The sequence below is a fragment of the Aquila chrysaetos genome, chromosome Z, assembly GCF_900496995.4.
Source record: "Aquila chrysaetos chrysaetos chromosome Z, bAquChr1.4, whole genome shotgun sequence".
Taxonomy (NCBI): Eukaryota; Metazoa; Chordata; class Aves; order Accipitriformes; family Accipitridae; genus Aquila; species Aquila chrysaetos.
In genome coordinates, this window is record NC_044030.1 from 55,802,090 (window position 1) to 55,822,965 (window position 20,876).

Below are 20,876 nucleotides of genomic sequence, written 5' to 3' on the forward strand. Positions count from 1 at the left end.
CCCTGGCGCATCTTGAGGCCATTTCCTCTCATCCTATTGCTTCCTACTTGGGAGAAGAGACCGACACCCACCTCACTAGTGCCTCCTTTCAGGCAGTTGTAGAGAGTGATAAGGTCTCCCCTTATGACAGAATGTGTGACAGAATTAACATAGCACCACTATGTTACCAGTATCTGAAGTAATTACTTCTAAGAAAAAGAGACTTTTACTTCGTGAGTCAACAATAGTTCAATCTTTCTAACTGAATTTAAGTAAACTAAGTGTTAATCAAAGTTCAAAACCTGGTGTTTGAGGCTACCACTTAGAAAGGTTTCTGTCTTGCACAAATATTTGCAAAGACCTCTGTGAACTCAGCTAGTTCCGTATCTTCAGTTTTCCAGTCCAGTGTTAAGGTACAGACATTTGCCAAGCTATTAGCTGTTCAGCCCTGCTTTCTGTTCAGCTTCTCTGCCCTTCAACATTTCCAGTAACCTTCACTTTACATGACTCCTCCTTCACATGCACAGATGCAGAAATAAATTGCATGTTTATCACTGCACACTTATAAATAAATGCATGTATATCACCTGTCTTGCCTCAAAATAATCTTAAACTCTCTTTTCAAACTGCTCATAATACCAACAAAGAGGGGACGAAAAAAAAATCAAGTAATAGCAATAAGCCTTAACACAGCATTCATGGTCTCAGTTAATACAGCAAGTCTTTCATTCTGGATTGTTTTCAACATATGTAGTACTATCAGCTGGCAACTTCCTTGCCAGAAAATTATTAAGAGGTCATCCAAGTTTGAGACTGCGTTTCAATGCAGCACAGACACCAGCTAATAGGGAGAAGCCACAGAGCAAGTTACAGGATGCACAAGGAAATAACAGGATTTTGCTGCACTTTAGTAATCATCCCAGCAGCTTCAGAAGGTAGTGCTGGCAGCCTCTGACATAGATAGAACAAAAGAAGCACCTACATCATTTTAGGACTCTCTGAGCATGGATTTGCTCGGTGGGGGGGGGGGGCAGAAATCCAAATAAAATTGGATTGTTGTCCTTGTAAGAAATATTACTATGTACAACATACCTTCACAAAGGAGCGGGGGGGGGGGGGGGAGAAATTATGGCCTGATTCTGGTTTAATAAATGTATATAAGTGTTAATTAAATTAACATGCATTTTCTTCACAGTCATTTTATGAATAGCTTTGGAAGGTAAAACAAGATTACTGAATGTTAATTAAAAATAAAAATCCAAATGAACTGCAGCAGCATAATCAATACAAATTACATTATTTAAATTAAGCAAAATTTAATTAAAGGCGTTCACATGAAATTTATTCTTTTTGGATTCAAAGCTTTTCCAATTTGAACTGTTTTGTAACAATTTTATAAGCAGCACAGCAGTCAATAAAATTTCACATTATTCTAAATTAGCCATTATGTGCTAGACACATCATTTTTATGAAACAAAATACTGATTCTGTCACATGTTGGAGTTTAGCAACAAAGCCAGAGGAAGAAAAATGCACTTCACTCTCCACGTTGATTCTGTACAAATGCACTACACTCTCACTACCCATTTGATTATGGTAACACATGTTACACAAAGCAACTGAACAGTTCTGTTGAGCTTACCACCTCTCTCCTCTTGCAAGACAAGCACTTGGTGAGTATGCAGCAGAAAAGCTGTCTCTCAGAAAACATGAATCTGCCTACAAAAAAATATATGTAGCATTTCTCATAAAAGTTTCAGAGCCAGAAAGATGCAGGAGACCCATCAGCAGTCATTAACACTAAAATTCTCTCTGAAATTAAATAAAAAATTGCTTGGTTTTTAAAGATGCTGAATTATGCTAGCTGTCAATAGGACCTGAACATGCTCAGCACCTTTCAAAAGTCAGAAATAAAAATGTTTAGTTAGAAGCTTGTCAAACTACCAATTAAAAAAATAAAAATAAAAAAAAAAAAATCATTCTTGCATTACAAAGTTAGCATTTAATTTAACCAGGTCAAAAATCCTGCAAGAACTGGTATTTATTTCCATATTCCACCCCACACAAAGACATGAAATTCAAGAGCATGACATTTTTTGAAAGTTTTCCTCATCTAAAAAAAAAAGAAAACCAACCTTCTGAATATATTCCAATTCTACCTGAAGTAAAGCAAAAACTTCATAATTTTGAATATCGGATTCAATAACAACAACACTTACAACATCAAGGGGCAGCTTCTTTTAAGAAGTCTGCAAGACTGGGTCTGCAAGACCAAGCAACTAATAAACAAGTTTGTCAACACCACAAAAGGAAAGAGGGGAAAGCCCTTCTGAAATACTGCAGGGATGTTTTCACCACAGCCACAAGAGGACCATGGAAGATTTTACTCTTTTCCAGGCAGAAAACCCTATAATAAGGAAGAAAAAGTGAATATATAAGAAGAGACTGACACACTCTGAAGAATGTACAGAATATCATTCTAAGATGGTAAGCAAGGATAAAATAATATAGATCTTATAACTCTCCACTACAAAAAATTGGAAATGCTCCCCAGGTTCTAACATCTACTAATAGTTTAAAAAAAAAAAAACAAAACAACTATAACATCTGAAATGTGTGCCTCGGTGTTTCTGATACGTTTCCAAGCTTAAGAAACAAATATTGAGATGATTTTATTTAAAATATATATAGATAGATATATATATGCATGCACCACATTGCCAATGGGCTAACTGGTTAAAAGTTTGCAGATCTATTTCCCTCCTGCGACACATGGTGTAGTGCTCTATTTCTGAGGCCCCAGATCTCCAGTACATAGTGGTAAAGACTAGAAAACTTTCTTAGGTTCTTCCTTTCAGTGATTTGGCCATCAGAACTGCTAAATTTTATTAATGAGGTTCCACCTTTTTATTCTTACAGACCCTGTTTTTGTTGGAATCAAAACAAATTATGTGAGGGAGTGGGAAGAAATACGGCAAAACAAACCAACTACTTGTTCTGCTGCTAATATTGCAATTATTGTAAGTAAAGATGCTTTACTGAAATCCTCTAAGTTATAGATTGTACATCACCTCTTTATTCAGATTTACTGATTAATGTTGACTCTTTCTGATCACTTTGTAAGCAGAGGGAAAAAAAAAAAATCCAAATATGCAGTAATTTCCTAAAAAGACATTAGTGCTCTATACTCTTTACAAAATGCCCTAAACTGGGTTTTGTGGGGTTTTTTTAACAAGATGTTCAGGATTTAGAGATCATGAACAGAAAAACTATGAAACTGTCCTGTTTTCAAAACACTATCAGCACTCAATTGAGCCATATGTCAGGGGTTGCTGATGACTGACTAGTCTACCTATATGTGCATGAAACATTTTTACACTAACGTGTGGCATTTCTTTTTTTAAAAACAGGTGATAGAGAACTGCTTGATAACAATTATTAATAAACCAATGATTTTGAAAAGAAAACTATTTTGAAAAGAAAGAAGAATTCAATTAGAATGCTCTTGAAGCAATTTATAAGCTTTAGTGACAAGTAAACCTCATATAATTTTTAACAGTTGTTGCAAAAAGCATTATGGGAAGAAAAGCCCTGTAAGCATACCTACCTGTGCTCAGAGTCCCTAACCCTTAGCTGCAAATATCAAACCTGCAGGACTGTATATGATTCAATCGGAAAACTAACTGGCTTGTCCAAAATTTGCCGTCACCTGCTTTGCCCAAAGTGAGAGAATAACTTCTACAATTTCAAGAAGACTTTGTACAAGTAATGGTAACAGAAATCTCTCCCAGTTTCCTAAATCTGGAGATTACTGTAGAAATTGCATTTTCACTTTGGGAAGGCAGCATGTGAAGGAGAGAGAGGAACCGCTCTAGAGCAGCAAAAATCTTAAATAAACATATAAAAAAAGATTAAATGGACTGGATTTGACAATTATAAATTTTGTGTGATTGCACCAGCTCTCTTGAAAGTAAACAGGGTTATAGTATACCAAACACAGAATAACTTCTGGGAAGTCAACAAATCAGAGATTATCAAACAAATGAAAGAGAATTTAATGTATTTCCTATCAGAGGTGCATACAAACTGCACACATTCTCTAAGCCCATACACATTTTAAAGCTACATTGCCAGTAGCGGGTTTTTCTAAAAACCAGTAAGAATTTCCAAGCAATTCATTGAGTAGAGCAGCTACTTCAGCCTAACTAGGGAGCACAAGTGAAGAATCGCTCGAATTCGTCCAACAACTGACTTCCCCAAGATACAACACTGATTTACCTTTTCAGCCTGCACTATAAAAGGGTCAAATCCTGAAGTCAAACTTGGAAACACTTTGCTCAGTGGGGCTAGCTGCATGCGGATTAATAGTTTAATAAGGATTAGAGGGTGTAGACCTATGGAGATCAAGTAGTTATGAATAGCAATAAAAGTACACGGGGATCCATATCCAACTACTGCTTTATTAAGGCACCAGCAATTACATTTTATTTAACTATGCAGAATACATACTTTTACTAACAACATGGGGGGCTCAACTGACAAATTAGTTCCTCCTTTCTTACCAAACTCAATGAAAACTTGATTTTAAAGGTGCTTTCCACAGCTTTAGAGAAGACCTCAAGAATTTTCCTCTCCAGCTCTAGACCAAAACCAGCATGAGCAGATTTTAAAGGCACAACCACCCAAATTCTCATTGTACTTCTGCACCAAAAAAATGACCAGTATCTGGTTATTGTACTGAAGTCCAGTCTAAAACTTAAAAATCTTGTTCTTTTACCATATTTTTTTCCAACAAAATACTTCTAATTTTGCACCAATTAAACTATTTGACTTTTAAAACCCTACTTCGTTTTGTTCAGAGTATTAAACAACACTTGAGACCACTCCTTGTAGGAGATTAAATTCATCATGCAGGCAGGTACTTCTTTGATATTAACCTGTTTGCATGCAGGTAAGAAATATTTATCCCCTATAGCCAACAGTAATCAAATAGTAAAAGAGGACTGGAATGGCAAGCACAGAAATTCTATTTGTCTCTTCCTCAGTCTCTTAAATCTCCCAGTTTTCTCAGGACCACACTTTCAGTGCCTCAGCAACCTATGTCCATTTTTTATTCACTATTATTTCTCTCTATATTTCACAGGTCCTCATGCCTCTTTTTCCACAAACACTCTGCCTCCATTTTGGGTAGAGGAACATCTGAAACTGAGTTGAAGATAGTTGCTATTTTATAGATTTAGTCATACCACGTAGCTTAATATTGTCTTATTATTAGCAGCTCCTCTGTCTTAAGTGGAGGGTATATTCCCTACCTCAGTATCTGAAATTTAGCCAAAACCACAATTTACCTGATTTAGAATAAAAATCTAAAAGTAAAATCCTGTGTCATTTTTTCAGGAAATTACTTGAACATGCCAGCTTTCAGTTAAACCAGTGTTGCACCAAAGTTAACTCAGACTGTAAATGTCGGTATCACATCAAGCAAAAAGAAAATGCTCTTCCTCTTACTCCCTGCAAACTCTACCACATGATGTTTTTAATCTTTTTCTTATTATGTCTTTGCAGCTATATTCCATGCAGGGTGTCCCATTTCAACACTTACATTTTTTATTGTTTGTTACCATTTATTGTCATCCTGATGTAGCAACTGCTAAAAATGTAACCAATTATTTCTTTTTAGAATCACACAATATTTTTTCCAAAGTCTGACATTTGTCATAATGCTGTTACTATTTCTTTCACAGTTTCTTTCATGACAAAAGCATTTTAGTAATTCCACCACCTCCAAGTAACTTGCTTTATAATCACAGACACAATACCTACTAGTTCTATGATGTGCAGACTTGGAGTCAGGTATCTTTCTTTGTTTCTCTGTCTTTCTTGAGGATTTTCTAGCACTGGTTAGACTTTGCCTCGCTGACGTAAACATCAGTCTCTTTTCTCTAGCCAGCATGAAACTTGTATAAAATATAGTAACCTTGAGAGCCATCCCTTACCATTTTGTCCACTTTGACTGACGGAAAACACTCTTCCTCTTGCACCCAGCAAGCTCTAGCACACTATTTCTTTATCCTTTATCACCCCTTTGCAACTATAGTCACACCTTAGAGGGAATTGGAGGTGAAGTGAGAACAGATATGAGACTCACTTAATTAAACAGGCTAAGGCAGCACTCTTTACAGCTTCTAAATACACGGAATATTTTCAGCAAAACTTCAACACAACACAAAGCCACATCTAATTAGATATCTCAACTACACAAAAAAAGAAATGTAACTATGACAACTTTTCCTCTTTTCTTTTCTAAGGTTTCCATTGTCAGGGATCATATATAAATTTTAGGTTTTATTTAATCAGAATTATCTGTGAAGACTTTTCCCAAAATGTTTTATGTCTAGACTCCCTCAGGTCCCACTATCCACTCTGATAGCTATCCAATAATGTTCACAGAACATCAAGAGCATCACCTAGCACACTGTTTCTTATTACATTGTAATTTTAATTCCAGCATTAAAACTCCCTTAAAACTGCTTAGTTCAAATATTTCATTCATACCTACATCTACAGTACGTAGAAACCAACAAGTCACCTGATTTACAATGAAGTACTAGAGTTATTTTTAACTTCAAACAATTTGCCAAGGAATTACCTAACAGTCTGTTTCATAGATGTTCAATAGACTTACTGAATGCCACCTATACAGATTTTTTCCTAAAATCTTGTCCAGTCTCAGATCCTAAGGAAGATTCTTATATCCTGATTAACAAATTAAAGACTGATACACAGAGACATGTTTATCAACACCCCGTCATCATCTACATAAAAAAGGAAGAAGAACATAGAGAAGGGGATTTGGGGGGATTTCTTGATGGTATCTTTCCTCTTTTTGAGTAAATTTTTCAGTCTGTCTCTTGATTCATTGGAAACATAATTTTTTTTAAAAAAAGGCATAAAAAAGAAACTAAAAATTGCAGTACCTGAACTAAATTTGTCCTCTACATATATCACAGATTTATCCCCACAGCACTCATAATAATGCACCAAAATACACAGACCTCTCTGTCTTTCTTACATACTGTGATTGTTCTCAACATAGTTTGAAAAGGCCATCAAAACACAGCATTTACTGTCCTATATTAAGATATTCAGAAGAAGTAACTGAAATTACGTAATTGGAATAGGTTGGAAAAACCAGACATAAGCACAATGACACCAAGATAAAATGTTTTTATTTTTCATTCAGATGTTTGCTGGATATTTCAAACTCAACTGCCCCCTAGAAATAAACACTGTTCTAGCTCCCTAGAACAATCCATCTTTTTATATATAGATACATATATATATAAATTTGCAACAGAAACTTCAGGTGAAAAATTCTCCCCCAGAATCCCAAGCACGTGTGATGTCACATGGCAAAGGCAAGATCAGCTGGTTTTGTTGTCAAGATCTAAAAGTCAGATATTGATTTGACAAGGTTGCTGAATATATGAGACCATATTACATACAGAGAACAAATACAGCGTCTTACCTGAATTTATTTGGTTATATGCTTATGAACTTACAAAAGAATGAGTAACTTATTTCACTCTAAGAATGAATGCAGGGTCTTGTAATGAACCATACAGAAGTGCACTTTATCTAAAACATCAATACATATTTTCCTTTGGTGTTAATATTGTAACTGAGTTAAGAGATGATGGTTTGGGTTTGTGTGGCGGGGTTTTGGTAGCAGGGGAGGTGCTGCAGGGGTGGCTCCTGCAAGAAGCTTCTAGAAGCTTCCTGGCTCCAAGTTGGACCCGCCTCTGGCCCAGGCCAAGCCCATCAGTGACGGTGGTAGCGCCTCTGGGAGAACAGATTTAAGAAGGGGAACCTGCAGCAGAGAATGAAGCAGAATGTGAGAGAAACCCCTGTGCAGCCACCGAGGTCAGTGGAGAAGGAGGGGGAGGGGGTGCACTGGAGGAGGGGATGCCCCTGCAGCCCGTGGTGAGAGGGCAGGCTGTCCCCCCACAGCCCATGGAGGGGAGCGGGGAAGCAGATGCCCACCTGCAGCCCGGGGAGGAGCACACACTGGAGCAGGGGGTTGCCCCAGAAGACGGCTGTGACTCCATGGGAAAGCCCGCCCTGGAGCAGTCTGTGCCTGAAGGACTGCAGCCCGTGGAAAGGACCCATGCTGGAGAAGTTCGTGGAGAACTGTCTCCCATGGGAGGGACCCCACGGTGGAGCACGGGAAGAGTGAGGAGTCCTCCCCCCTGAGGAGGAAGGAGCAACAGAGACAAAGTGTGGCGAGCTGACTGCAACCCCCATTCCCCATCCCCCTGTGCTGCTGGGGGGAGGAGGTAGAGAAATTGGGAGTAAAGTTGAGCCTGGGAAGAAGGGAGGGGTGGGGGGAAGGTGTTCTAAGATTTGGGTTTACTTCTCACTATTTTTTATTTGCTTGGTAGTAAATTAAATTGATTTTGGTTTTGCCCCAAGTTGAGTCTGTCTTTTGCCCATGACCGTAACCAGTGAGTGATCCCTCCCTGTCCTTGTCTTGACCCACAAGCTTTTCTTTATATTTTCTCCTCATCCCACCAGAGCCAGGGTGCAGACAGTGAGCAAGCGGCTTCATGGTGCTTTGCTACCAGCTGGGCTTAAACCACGACAGGTGACTATGTATACCCTCAGAGAAAGATGACACCTTCAAGGTGATTGATTCTACCTTTTCTCCCAACAACTTGAAAGTGGCTAATGCTTCAGGCAGAAAGACAAACGTTAAAAACTGAGTACAACCACTCAGGAGTACAACCACCAAGGTCTTAATTCAACTTTTTTTGCTATAAAACATTTCAGAAAATTATTTCAAAATATACTTCAATAACCTCCTTTTTATAAAGCATAGCAATATGTTTTATTGTGGGTTTTATCTAAAATCAAAACAGTAGAAGTTATACAGTTTATTTAAGATCCTTTTCAAGAATTTTAAACCTTAAGACTTTTTAATCTAGTAGCATATAAACTAGAGTCCTACTGACTCAAGTAAGAAGCACAGTGGGGACACTAAACCTGCAGCTGAGGCATATTCCCATGTTCGGCTCCTGTTTCACATATCTGCTAGGCTACATAAGCTCATTTGTACTAAAAGTAATACCTACACTTTATTTACCCTGGTGTAGTTACCTCAGGATGTGGGTATATCATTTATTCTTCTTCATTCACACAAGCCTTCTCTACTGCTCAGACTAGGTCAAGGATTTTGAATTGTGTATTTATATTTACAGTGTTTTCTTTCAGATGAAGGAAGTAAATAAGCCATGCGTGTTTCAAATCTATGATGCTGCTATTCAATCTTTCCACAGACTCTCAGAAAAACAGAGAGCAAATTGCAAGTATTCCACAGTATGTTTGGCCTGAGCCAAACTAGTGAGTCTAGTACCAACTTCAGGAGTGATTCATGTCCAGTAGAGGTGAATCCTGTGGAAGGACCCAGTAGAAGATACATAGGTTAACTGAATGAAAATCATCTCCATACAAAGCTTCATCTCTAGAGAAGGAAGGAAAAAGAAGAAAAAAAAGAAAAAAAAAACCACACACCAACAAAAACAAACCAAACCACACCAAAAAAAAAACCCAAACCAAAACCAGAAACACTTGAGTTCAAGACAATGTCAGAGACCAACAGATACTGCATGGAAGAACACCCACAGAATGGTTTCTAGTATTCTGAGACCATACGTCCTTCTGCTGGCAGCAATTTACTGCGAAATCCATGAAACAGAAGTGTATCTCACTCTTCCAGCACCAGTCAACCTGAAGGACATTGCTTATCACCAATACCTAGCACTATAATTACCTGCTACAACTGCGAAGACATATACTCTCTGACGGTTCAAACGTAGAGTCAAAATGGTTGCAAAATAATAAGACGACAACAGGAGAAGCATAAGAAAGAAAAAGAAGCAGAAGAAGTTGGGGGAGGGCTTGGTTTATGAGAAGAAAGTTTGGGGGTTGGTGTTTTTAAGGGAACTGAACCCTAACACTTAAGCCATCTTTTTGCTTATTGGGATAGATCAACTCCTAGTGTCAAAATACAAAATATTCTAGCAAGGCTAGAGAATTGAATTCCTCTTAGAGTAGGGGAATGCAGTTAATTTTTAGGACAAGTTTTACTTATGCAAATGGTATAAATAAGAGAACACAATGATGGATGGCTCGCTTCAATTGCCTGGGCATGCACTGACACCTGAAACACTTTCTGGTATCTGTGACATCTGTCTGAGCTCCAAATATTCCACTGGATTCATGGAGATTGGTACTCTTCTGGCTAGACAAAGCAAGGTGAAATATCTCAAGCTATCTCAAATGGTGTTGGGACACCTGTGTTTCAACAGCTGATTCAAGCCCAGAGAGCCTATTTTGTAAAACTCAAATTTATGAAAATAATTTCTTAGTTAAAATTCTTCTTTCTTGAAAAACCTGGAATGAAAGTAATCTCTCTTTACAGGCTGTGACATTAATATATGGACAGAAAGGTACCTAACAACAATAGTTTTTCCTCGGTATATTAAGGATAATTATAATCTGCATTCTGATAAAAAGTAAGGAAAGACAAGCTGTATTGATTTACTCAAAATTTCATATAAATGATCTTCTGAAAAGGCAATTTTATTGTAAATTATTGACTTTTTCTATGAAAAAGTTTGGTGAAAGCTCCTATAAAACAAAAACTTCTAAACAACCACCAAGTATGCAACTTGGTACTTTTATTACTTTGATAAATGGAACTTCTATAATATCACTTAGAAAAAAAAAAAATCAAAGGAAAATTAGATTCTATCATTTCTACTCACTCACAGTTGCCAGAAGGTGCTCCAACATTTAAAATCTTATTTTAAGGAATTCTCCTCTCCTTACTTATTCAAAATGGCATTTAAAAAAAAAAAAAAAACAATCTGATAGTAGTGGTTTCATATTTATTTAATAAAACAGTACAGCTTGCATGAGAGCCCTGAGCCAGAAACACGCGTGCATAACCTTAGTCACACATACTGTAGTATCACACACAAAAAAGTTAGGCTACATAGAGATGGAAAAGATTCATTAGAATCCACACTGAACTTCAGAACCACAGAATACACTAGTCACAGATAACAACCGTACTTGCATGTAGCGTACCACAGACTGTGAAAACATAAAAACACAATCATATGAAGTTTCAGATTATGAACTTGCAACCAGCTGCTCTACCAAAATGGGAAGGTACAAAAAACAATAGAACATAATTCTCTTTTGCATTTACAGGTAAAAATATTGCGATTATTACTATTCCTTCCTACTCCTAAAACGATTACAATTCTGAATTCAAGATGTCACAGTACTAGAAGTCTAGAAGTGTGCAAGTTAGTGCCCACTGGGAGACTGACAATCTCCCCATTACAGGAAGAGATTTTAGAGTGGGAAATTTTAATAGCTGCTGTTCTCAGGAAATGCCGAGTTTGTGATGCAAGATACAAACAGGGGCAGTAGATTATGGAAGTCAGTAAGATGGGCAAAAATAAAAGATAAGGAACAGATCAAGATAAAAGAAATACAGAAAAAATAAAAGAGAACATTCCATGACAACTATAAATCTGAGAGTGGCACTATAATTATGAAATGAAACATCAAACTGCAGAATGCACAGGATTTCTTCTGAAGTGGTGTACTAACATCAGGACCAGAAATGAAAAGCATGTCTGGTTCCTGAATCCTTGTAAGATTTCATCAGCAGCCAGGTCAATAATATAAGGTGGCTAATTATGACTTCCAGCCAGTAAAAACATTAGTTTTTACAGCTTGAATGATGTTGGTATCATTGCAGACTGGTATCAAATGTATCAACATGCAGTATTTAAAAAAAAGTTTCTTTAACCACAGTACCTCATTCAAACTAATAAAAGAAACTGATACAAGAATCACTCATGAGTTTATGCGCATAGCTATTTTTGACATTCAGTACTAAAACACTGCTGTGGAAGTAGCAAGATAATTTTTAAGTTTAGGCCTTTAAATCACCCACATTTAAAAAAAAATAATAATGGTACATAGAAGTAGAAATTTTACTTTTGTTTTCAAACAGAGAACTAATATTTTATTGTACAAAAGCAACCTAAACATAATCCTCATTGAAAAAAAAATTACCTCAATAAATTATAAGAGGTGGAAATGTGCTTTTGTGCAGTAAGTATAATTTCTTCTCTGATAAAATTATTTGTCAGACATACTGTCAATATATATTTCCTAATAAATATGTTGTTTAGATAGCATAAGCTGGACATGGCTATCCTCAAGACAATGACTCTCTTTTACCCAAACAAATCAGGATGCTAAATAACTTTTCTTCCCTTTGAAACAGTCATAACTGCTTGAGGCTGCTGCAGCACAAAAACAAAATATCTTCACAAAGGTCTTGAAACAGTCAAGCTGAAAATCTAAGCCAAAGTTTCATTTAACAGCCTGTCAGTTTTTTGATGTGAAGCTAATGAATGCAGTGGCAAACAAATCCATCAAACCTAACATCAAAACAACTGCACTTCATCCCACCAAAGTGAAAAATACAACCTGCAGGCCAGCACTTTGATCTAACCTATCCACAGAAAACACGTTGCTAAGCAGCTACCACTGAAGAATGCATGAGTAATTACTGACTTAATTTTATGAAAGAGAGCAATAATACTTAAGTAGCCCAAATTTCAAGTAGAAAAGGTTGATAGGCTTCTTTCCTAATGTTCTACATTTCAGCTAAACAACAAAAAGCTTTCCAGCACCAACATCTGAAAACAAATCACGTCTTAAAAGGATCTGCAATACAAAAGAATCATTATAATGACTAGTAAAATCACCTAGTGTGACTCTATCCCTGATAGAAGGCAGTAAAATTTACATACATTTATACTGAGTGAAAGTCACCAAGTGGTGCCACAAAACAGACACAGTGAGCAACAAGAGCAGTATTCAGAAATGCCAGTGCTGTCCCTGAAAGCTTTTGAAAGTATGGCTACTGATTTGGGCAAGGGGTAACAGAGTTGTGAGAGACCCTGACACGAGGATTTGGAAAAGCAACAGACAGGGGAATGTGGGGATTTGAACAGTAACAAGAGGAAAACGGAAGGAAAGAAACTAAAATAATCACCACTGCATAAGGAAGAACTAGAGAGCCCTGACCGAACCTGCTCACATCACCAATCTCCTGGACATGTCCTACACAGGACCTCCATCTCAACCCAATTCTCTGTTCTGTAAATTACCTTCTCCTATCAAGCTTAGGTGGGACCATGCAGTCCAGAAGCTCTATACAAGGTCAAAGGATGTGCTTTTTAGGGGGATTTCCTGTAATTAGGAACTGATTTGCCAATATCTAAGTTTTTCAAACATTTACAAAATAGCAGCAAGGGAAAAAAGGAATTCCAAGAAAGAAAGAAAAAAAAAATTGCCTGTACAGAAAAGCACAGGATCTTATTCAAAATTTAAATCTGTTTCCGGTTCTCAGTATCAAATTAGAGTGCATAAAGTTTATCGATCCTATCCACTGGAGATAAAATTTGAACAGGTAAAAATCATGACTGAGAACCCCAGTTTTGGCACCTGTGAGAGGTCTTGCACTGTAACCCTTGTATGGGGTCAACACTGGCATTCATTAGAAATAAAAATTATGACAGACAAAAATATAAAATTAATAAATATAGATGATCCACAGATTTGGGGGTGACGGCAGAGGGTCTCCCACCCTGCAGCTAATAAACACTAGGAATACAAGATTTTTCTCAGACTAGAGATGTGTCTTTTACCCAATTGCTTCAGAAGGATTTTTATTTTACTAAAAATACAAGAATTATGTGTAAATATTTCTGTTCACCAATTCTAATAACTGAACATCACCCCTTGTTCAGCACAGAAGTTATCTACTCAGCACAAATCAAAGTAGATACCTATAAAACATACAAGCTAATTGCCACTGGCTCATCCACTTTACCAACAGTAACAAAATGCACTGGAGTAAGGAAACTCAAAATGCACTTCATGAAGCTACACATTTCCAGCCTACTCAAATAAATGTAGCTCTATTAAGAAAATGGCAAAAATCACAGAAGCCTGAAGAAATATCCTCTCCACCCCTATTTTGTACCATTTAATTTTTTTCAAAAATAAACAGCATTCAAGAAATGAAAGTTATAGGATGATGATGATGATGATGATTGAGAATATCTAAAGCTTAGACCGCCTCTCATCCTCACAGAACATAACAAACACAACTGAAGTACTTGTGAGCTGAGCACTACCTACCTTTGATTCTCTAAGTCCCACCATTACCATACATCAGCACGTCACCAACATCCCTCTGCACCACCCCCATTTGCCAAGCATCTTCAGGACAGCATGACTGGTTTGTTCCTTTCACCAGTATCTCCTATTTCTCTTCCTGTGTGTTCTTGCCGGTGGAAAAAGACAGCAAAAACTACACCATTTCTCCCCTGGAGATGGGGGACTTTTAGTACATCTGTTATTTCTCCATTTCTGCTTTTATTTTTTTTTTTAAATGTACTTTTTACTTCTGCTTAATCCTCTCCAGCTTAATTCTGTCCAAAAGCGAGAACACAGCTTAAAGCAGCAGCCAAGTTGTAGGAAAGAGCACACTGGAGATGCCACCTGGTATTACTTTTTGTATGTCACCCCCTGAGTGGAAGTCTTACACAAACTCTAGAAAACAAGCTGGAGGGTACATCCCTGCTCCCAGAGTTCAACTACTACAGGTAGTTAGGGTACACACAGTAAAACCAAGATCACACGTTTAGCACTTTTAAAGACAGAAAATCATTTTTGGAATTTGCATCCATAGTCTCTGGTTAACCAAAGTTTCTGAGGGTCTAAATGATCTCTGATTTACATTTGCAATCAATTTCACAGAACCTTTAACACCATCTCATTTCATGCAGGAAAGCAGTATCGTCACGCAACCGAAATATTTACTTTAATGGAAATCTTTGCATGATTTTTTTTTCTGAAATTAATGAAGAATGAATATTGTCTGTACTTCAGGGTTTTTTTTCTTTTTCTAAGACAGAAATCCAGCCGTAAGCAACTAGAAACTATTCTGTAAAAATAAAAGTGTTCCTGTAGGAAGACAAATAATCAGTCATCAGTATACTATATTCTCTAAAGAGAATACAGCAGCGAACTGACCTAGATATTGCTGCATTTTGCTGATGCAGGCAATTTCTGCAGTACAATACAGGGGAACTAGGGGATCCAAAATATTTTTTTCAATTACAATTCTTGTACATACCATATAAAGAAAGAAAAGACAAGTCAAACACAACATCAGTACTCTGAAGAATGACAAATGGGAATGCAAGGTTGCGTGGTGGGTTTTTGTTGGTTTGTTTTTGGTCTTTTAAATGAAATTACCAGAGCTGCAAATAAAACTTACTAAAATATCAGTACTCTCAGCACATGGACTTCTTACCTTTTTAATTAATACTTTCAGGAAGTTTCCTGAGGTTGTGATAAAACTAATCATGTCTATCCTCGTGTTTTTCTAGAGAAACACCATAATCAAGAAACAGAATACCCAATTTGCAGTAACTCCATAATTTGTCTGTGCTTTCGACATGTCATATAATTACAATTTAAGAACAGATAACCAGTTATAATGCTTTCTCTGTTTGACTTTTGTTTACCGTAGTTGTACAGCATAAACAAATACAAGTACTATGAAGAATTATTTCACCACCTTTCCATTAGTTCTTCTCTTACACATTTCCATTTTAAAAAAATATTTTAAAATCCTACTGTTAGCACTTCCTAGCATGTTCTTTTTCATTGAAAAAAAGAAAAATAAACTTTAATTCTCATTCTTGTGGTAGTAAGTAATAAAAAATAAGCAAGTAACATGAAGCACTCTGACCATTTGCCAAAGAAACTGGAGTTCACATTTGACAATGGTATCTAAGATTTCCCTATAGAGGAAGACTAGTAATTATTGCTTCAGCTGCCACTCTGAAACTTTCAGACATTTAAATTTAACTGCAGACACCACAGAACTACTTTAATTTCGTATACTATATACGCAAAATACTGCTGCTACATGCAGTAACCACAGAGCGCAGAACTCAGTGTCTTAAGATGACCAAGTTTTACCCATGTGCTAGAGAAGTCTGACTAAATAAAACTGTATTGAGAGTGTATATACCAAGACTTCCTAGCTAAAAATTCAGAATTTCAGAAGAACTTTTGGAGTGGTGTAAAGGAATGAAATTTCATTAGCTTTAAAAAATTATCTTCTAACTCCGCTGAATTTAAACACGACATTAAGTTTACAGTATAATACAATAACTGAGAGGCACACTGGAGGCATAAAACATTTAGTACTTTGTACTGGGGCAGCTGCACACTAAATGGTAGACCATTTTTTTTTTAAAACATAAGAAATATGAAGCCCGTACACTGAAAGGGATGTAGCTGGAGGTCACTACCTCATATTTGCTACATCCATAGATAAAGCTTGCCATTCTTGAAGTTCAGCTGAATCAATTTTAGAGCTCCAGCACATTTGTATCTTAAAATCCAGGACAGTTTTACCTGCCACAATTAACTCATATGTGTCCATGCCCATATTCCTCTCAACTTTGTTTCACTGTACTATCTATAGAAATTCCACACTATCAAATACATAATTTTTTTTAATGAACTTTACAGTCAACACCCTATCTGTTGACTACTAAAACCACAACTTTACCATTAATGACCAGCCTGAACATGTCAGATGCATATTGATGTTTTCCATACTTTCACTATTGTTAGTGTAAGCATACAGAACACCTGAAAAAAAAATATTTATAAATTTTTTCCCTTTGAAGCATATTCAATCTCATTAACGATAATAATCAATAGTGCCTAGAATCATAAATTTCCACTATTTGGAAACTTTCTCATGATGGTCTTCCAAGCCCAAGTGTTTAATGAGAGTTCACTATCATTACTTAATTGTTAAACCTGCACATCTGATTTTGCCCTTTATTCCATGTCATCTTATTAGCTAATACATTAAGCAAATAACTATTGAAAAGGGTTTTTTCAATAACAAACATGTCAATGCAGAAAATGCCTCTGAATTAAACATTTTGGGAAGCATACTAACCAAAGCATATATAAGCCATAATTCTGAGAAAAATCACAGAATATTGAAAACAGTAACAAAATTCTGCTGAACAAATTGCACACTTTCTTGATTTTGTGTATTTACTCACATGCTTTACATGAAAAGAAGCAAAAAATGTATGCCACATAACAAAAATTTCAGACGAAATTTCTTCAGTAAAACAGAAAATATCTACTCTGAGTTCACAGTTCCTTTATTATCTTGTACTACAAGATATCTGATGACATTAAAAATGAGAAAAGTTGAACCTGTTTCTTTAAACTTTGTTTAAAGTTTAATTATTTATGTTTCTTTCCAGGTATCAAAATTCCTAGTTTAAATAAAGTACCTTCACAAACAGTAGAGTTTAGAGGAGGTTTAAGAGCAGAAGTCAGTTGTCTTCACATATACTAACCTCAGTATATGTAGCTTCAACTTAAAAATACCGATAAATAGAACGGGTTTTGAAGAACAATATGTACATTAACCTGCAAACAAAACTCACTACTGAGAGGAATACACATTGCTGGAAGTATAATAGCCACTACAAAAAGAACAACTATAAATAAAATTTCAATGGCAGTATAATGTACTACCTGATTTAATAGTTCTCCCTTTCTCATCTGCTTCCATAGATCCTCACGAAGAAATAACCACAGGAAACACTTCCTTACGCATCAGTTTTCCGCAATATGACTTACCAATCTTGCTGCTTTTCCATAATCAATCCATCGGATGGTGGCAAAGTTTGTTGACTCTGCACAGTTAAAACCATGGTTAAATCCTGCATGGTATCCATATGGAAAAGTGATCATAAATTCTCCTGCCTCTTGTGTAACCTATAGCATAAAAACAAACAAAAAAAAACCTCAAAGTGAACCACATTACAAAAGCAGTTCTGCTCCTGAAGCAATGAAAACTGTATTTGCCTTTGCAACTACCTAGAAAGAAAGAATTTTTTCACCTTGCACACAGTTGCAATTTAATGCAAGCAGAAATAGTATACTTGAGACAATGTTGTTTACTATAAAATACATAGCTACATGTATTACTTTACAAATTCAGAAAGTAGTTTCAAAAAAGCTAATCTTGGAGGACAGGTTCACTGTTAATAAAACATGGAAGTATGGGGAACTAGAAAAGACAGTGCAAAGAATATATCAATTTTCCTGAGTGGAAGCAGAGACAGGCTGGACCAAAATACCTACAATTATCATCCCTAAACACTAGTACAAATTAACTGTTGAAGAAATTATTCTGTCCACCACCCTGAAGATGTTTCTTTAGAATGGCACAAGAACTTTTCTTGGAAAGACTGGAGAGAGACATTATTCCCACCCTTCTCTCCCATACTCACCCATTTCAAAAACTATGATTTGAAGACCTGTGACTGAGGGCCTGATTTGCTTTTTAAGTTACTTACTATTGAAGATCAAGCATAAAGTAGGAGAAACTCTAAGTTAATGAGCCTTAGCATTTAAAGAAACAATGTTGTTCATCCCAAAGGAAAACACTGGATACATCTGGATCCCCTCAGGCAGTATCTTTAAATAATTTTAGATAGGAAAGCAGGAAGAAGAATTAACAATTGCCCTGCACCAATCCTTCAGCCTTACAGCTATGGCAGTGTGTCCCTCTCACCCACCTAAACAATAACCACCAGTGGCGGTTGTGATGGCTGCATCCAGTTTAAGTTGGACTTTGGGGAGACGGATGGCAACACAGCAGCCAAGGGCTGTCTTGCACAGTGACAGATGTCCTGCTGGTACACAAATATGACTACAAGTCAATAATCTTACTCCATAAATAGTGGACAGCCCAGGGTCTGCGGAGCTCTCCTGCACAGCAGCGGGCTGCATGCCAGGATTGTCCCCTTGAGTAGGGACGCCTCTCAAGTTTACTCCTCGAGGCTGAGAGTATCCTTATCGCATCAGATACTGGGTAAATGAACTGGGAATAAGCAGCACTGAAACTCTGTAATCTTAGCTAAGTGATATAAAGGATTGATCGTGCATATATAATCCTTTAGACATAAACAGTTGACCAAGTCTGGGACTAAAGTCTGGATCCCACCACACCTAGACTCCTCTCTGAAAAGGAGTTTAGAATGCAAGGAGATCCTCTCTGAACCTCATGACTCAACGAGAGGGTCTCCCTAACAGTTTTGCCTGACCCTATCCTCTATGCAGTAAATACTTATGTGTACCTTGCCATTGAATCTTGTTAAACCACTGTCGCATTTACCATTGAACTTTGTTCACTCACTGTTTTATATCAATAAAATATATTGCTGCTTCTCTCTTGCAAGTGAAGTGCATCGCTCTCCTGTGATAATAGTGACTAACACCAAGGGGATTCTTGCATTGGAAATGCCACGCAAAAGGTCTCAATGTAAAGCCATTAAAACACCACTTTAGACATTACATTAAAATATTAAAACATTACATTAAAAATTTTAATCTGCCCTTGTCATTTCCGTCTTTCTCTTTAAGCACAATTTAAGAGAGCAGAAGGACACTCATACTATTGATAACAAGAATTCCAAATACCTAAAGGACAAGGGGCCTGGAAGGAGATTCTCAAAGAGGAAAAGCTTGACTACAGTTAAGCTCTGACATTGCTTTAGAGAATGAGCAAGGGTAGTTCCAAAGGACTGCTCTGTTCTTTACAAGTACAGTGAAAAGCAACCAAAAGAAAAGTGTGGTGAGGCCACTGACTCAACAAGAAGTTATAGAAAGCAGAAGAAAAGAAACACAAAAACAAAACAAACAAAAAAAACTAAAAAACACCCTGCCACAGTAATTATATTTTGTATAGCCAAAAAGAAACTGAATTCCTAGTAGTTATAAAAGAGATATCAGATATAAAAGGCTTCTAAAGTAAATTACAAAAAGAAGTGGGGTAAGGTAAACAAATCACTGGTCAGGATATCCTCTTTCACGAGAGAAATCTCATCTTCCTATACTTAGATGAACTGCTGCTCTCCTCTGGACATAAAGAAAAGGAGAGACAGCACTTCTTGTCAGTCACTAATATTCTCTCCACTCAGAGAGAGCTTTAAGTCAAACTCTTAAAGTCAAACCACCAAAGACTGTATCAAGGACAGGCTAGTAAGAGACTAGAAATGGCACATTGACTTCTGACCTATCTGATAAGAGTTAATCAATGAACTAGAAGATTCAGAAGAGTTAAAAGAGATTCCTCATACTCTGTTTGATATGCCTTTTTGCATGAAACGCACATCAGACAGCAGGCCCACTAAAAAGCAAACAGATCCATTTAAATGATGCAAATAATCTGAGCAATGACTGATGACTGTTCAACAAGATGCATTTGCTGATTACAAGAAAATAAGTAGACTTCTTAGAGATTAAATAGGCTGTTTCCATTCTGTGATAATGCTTTGCATAAGCAAAACAGTAAGAAAAATTGGAAGGACAAATATGGCTCTTTTTAGGGAAATACACTTGTAATTTGAGATAGCAAAAAGGAAGAGTTAAATTTTAAACAATCACCAAAATTAAAACTCACAACTCCAAACATTTTTCTTATTAATATGTCACGTCTTAAATCTCAGCTTTTTGCTGGAATAGTTGTCTTATATTCAATTTCTGCTTCAATCCCCACTTTCTTCTTCAAAATTCTCATCTTATAGTTTTACAAATTCCATGTGTGCTTTTTTTCCTCAACGCAAGAACAAATACACAGGGATAGCACTTCAAGATGTAAATTTCTCATTGTATTA

At 36.7% G+C, this 20,876-nt stretch overlaps 1 protein-coding gene across 11 annotated transcripts in view; it reads right to left on the reverse strand.

Annotated features, from left to right (window-relative positions):
• KDM4C (lysine demethylase 4C) overlaps nt 1–20,876 on the reverse strand; it is a 280,297-nt gene that overhangs the window by 199,658 nt on the left and 59,763 nt on the right. For 9 of the 11 annotated variants that reach the window (XR_005931545.1, XM_030004370.2, XM_030004369.2 and 6 more), the window contains one exon: nt 17,833–17,970. Coding sequence is in view for 10 of the 11 variants with exons in the window: in XM_030004370.2 (XP_029860230.1) it covers nt 17,833–17,970 (138 nt within the window). In the remaining variant the exon portion in view is untranslated. Of the gene's footprint in view, nt 1–8,979; nt 9,430–9,478; nt 9,500–17,832; nt 17,971–20,876 lie in introns of those variants that run through there. The other 2 variants (XM_030004374.2, XM_041120763.1) reach the window with 2 other exon arrangements.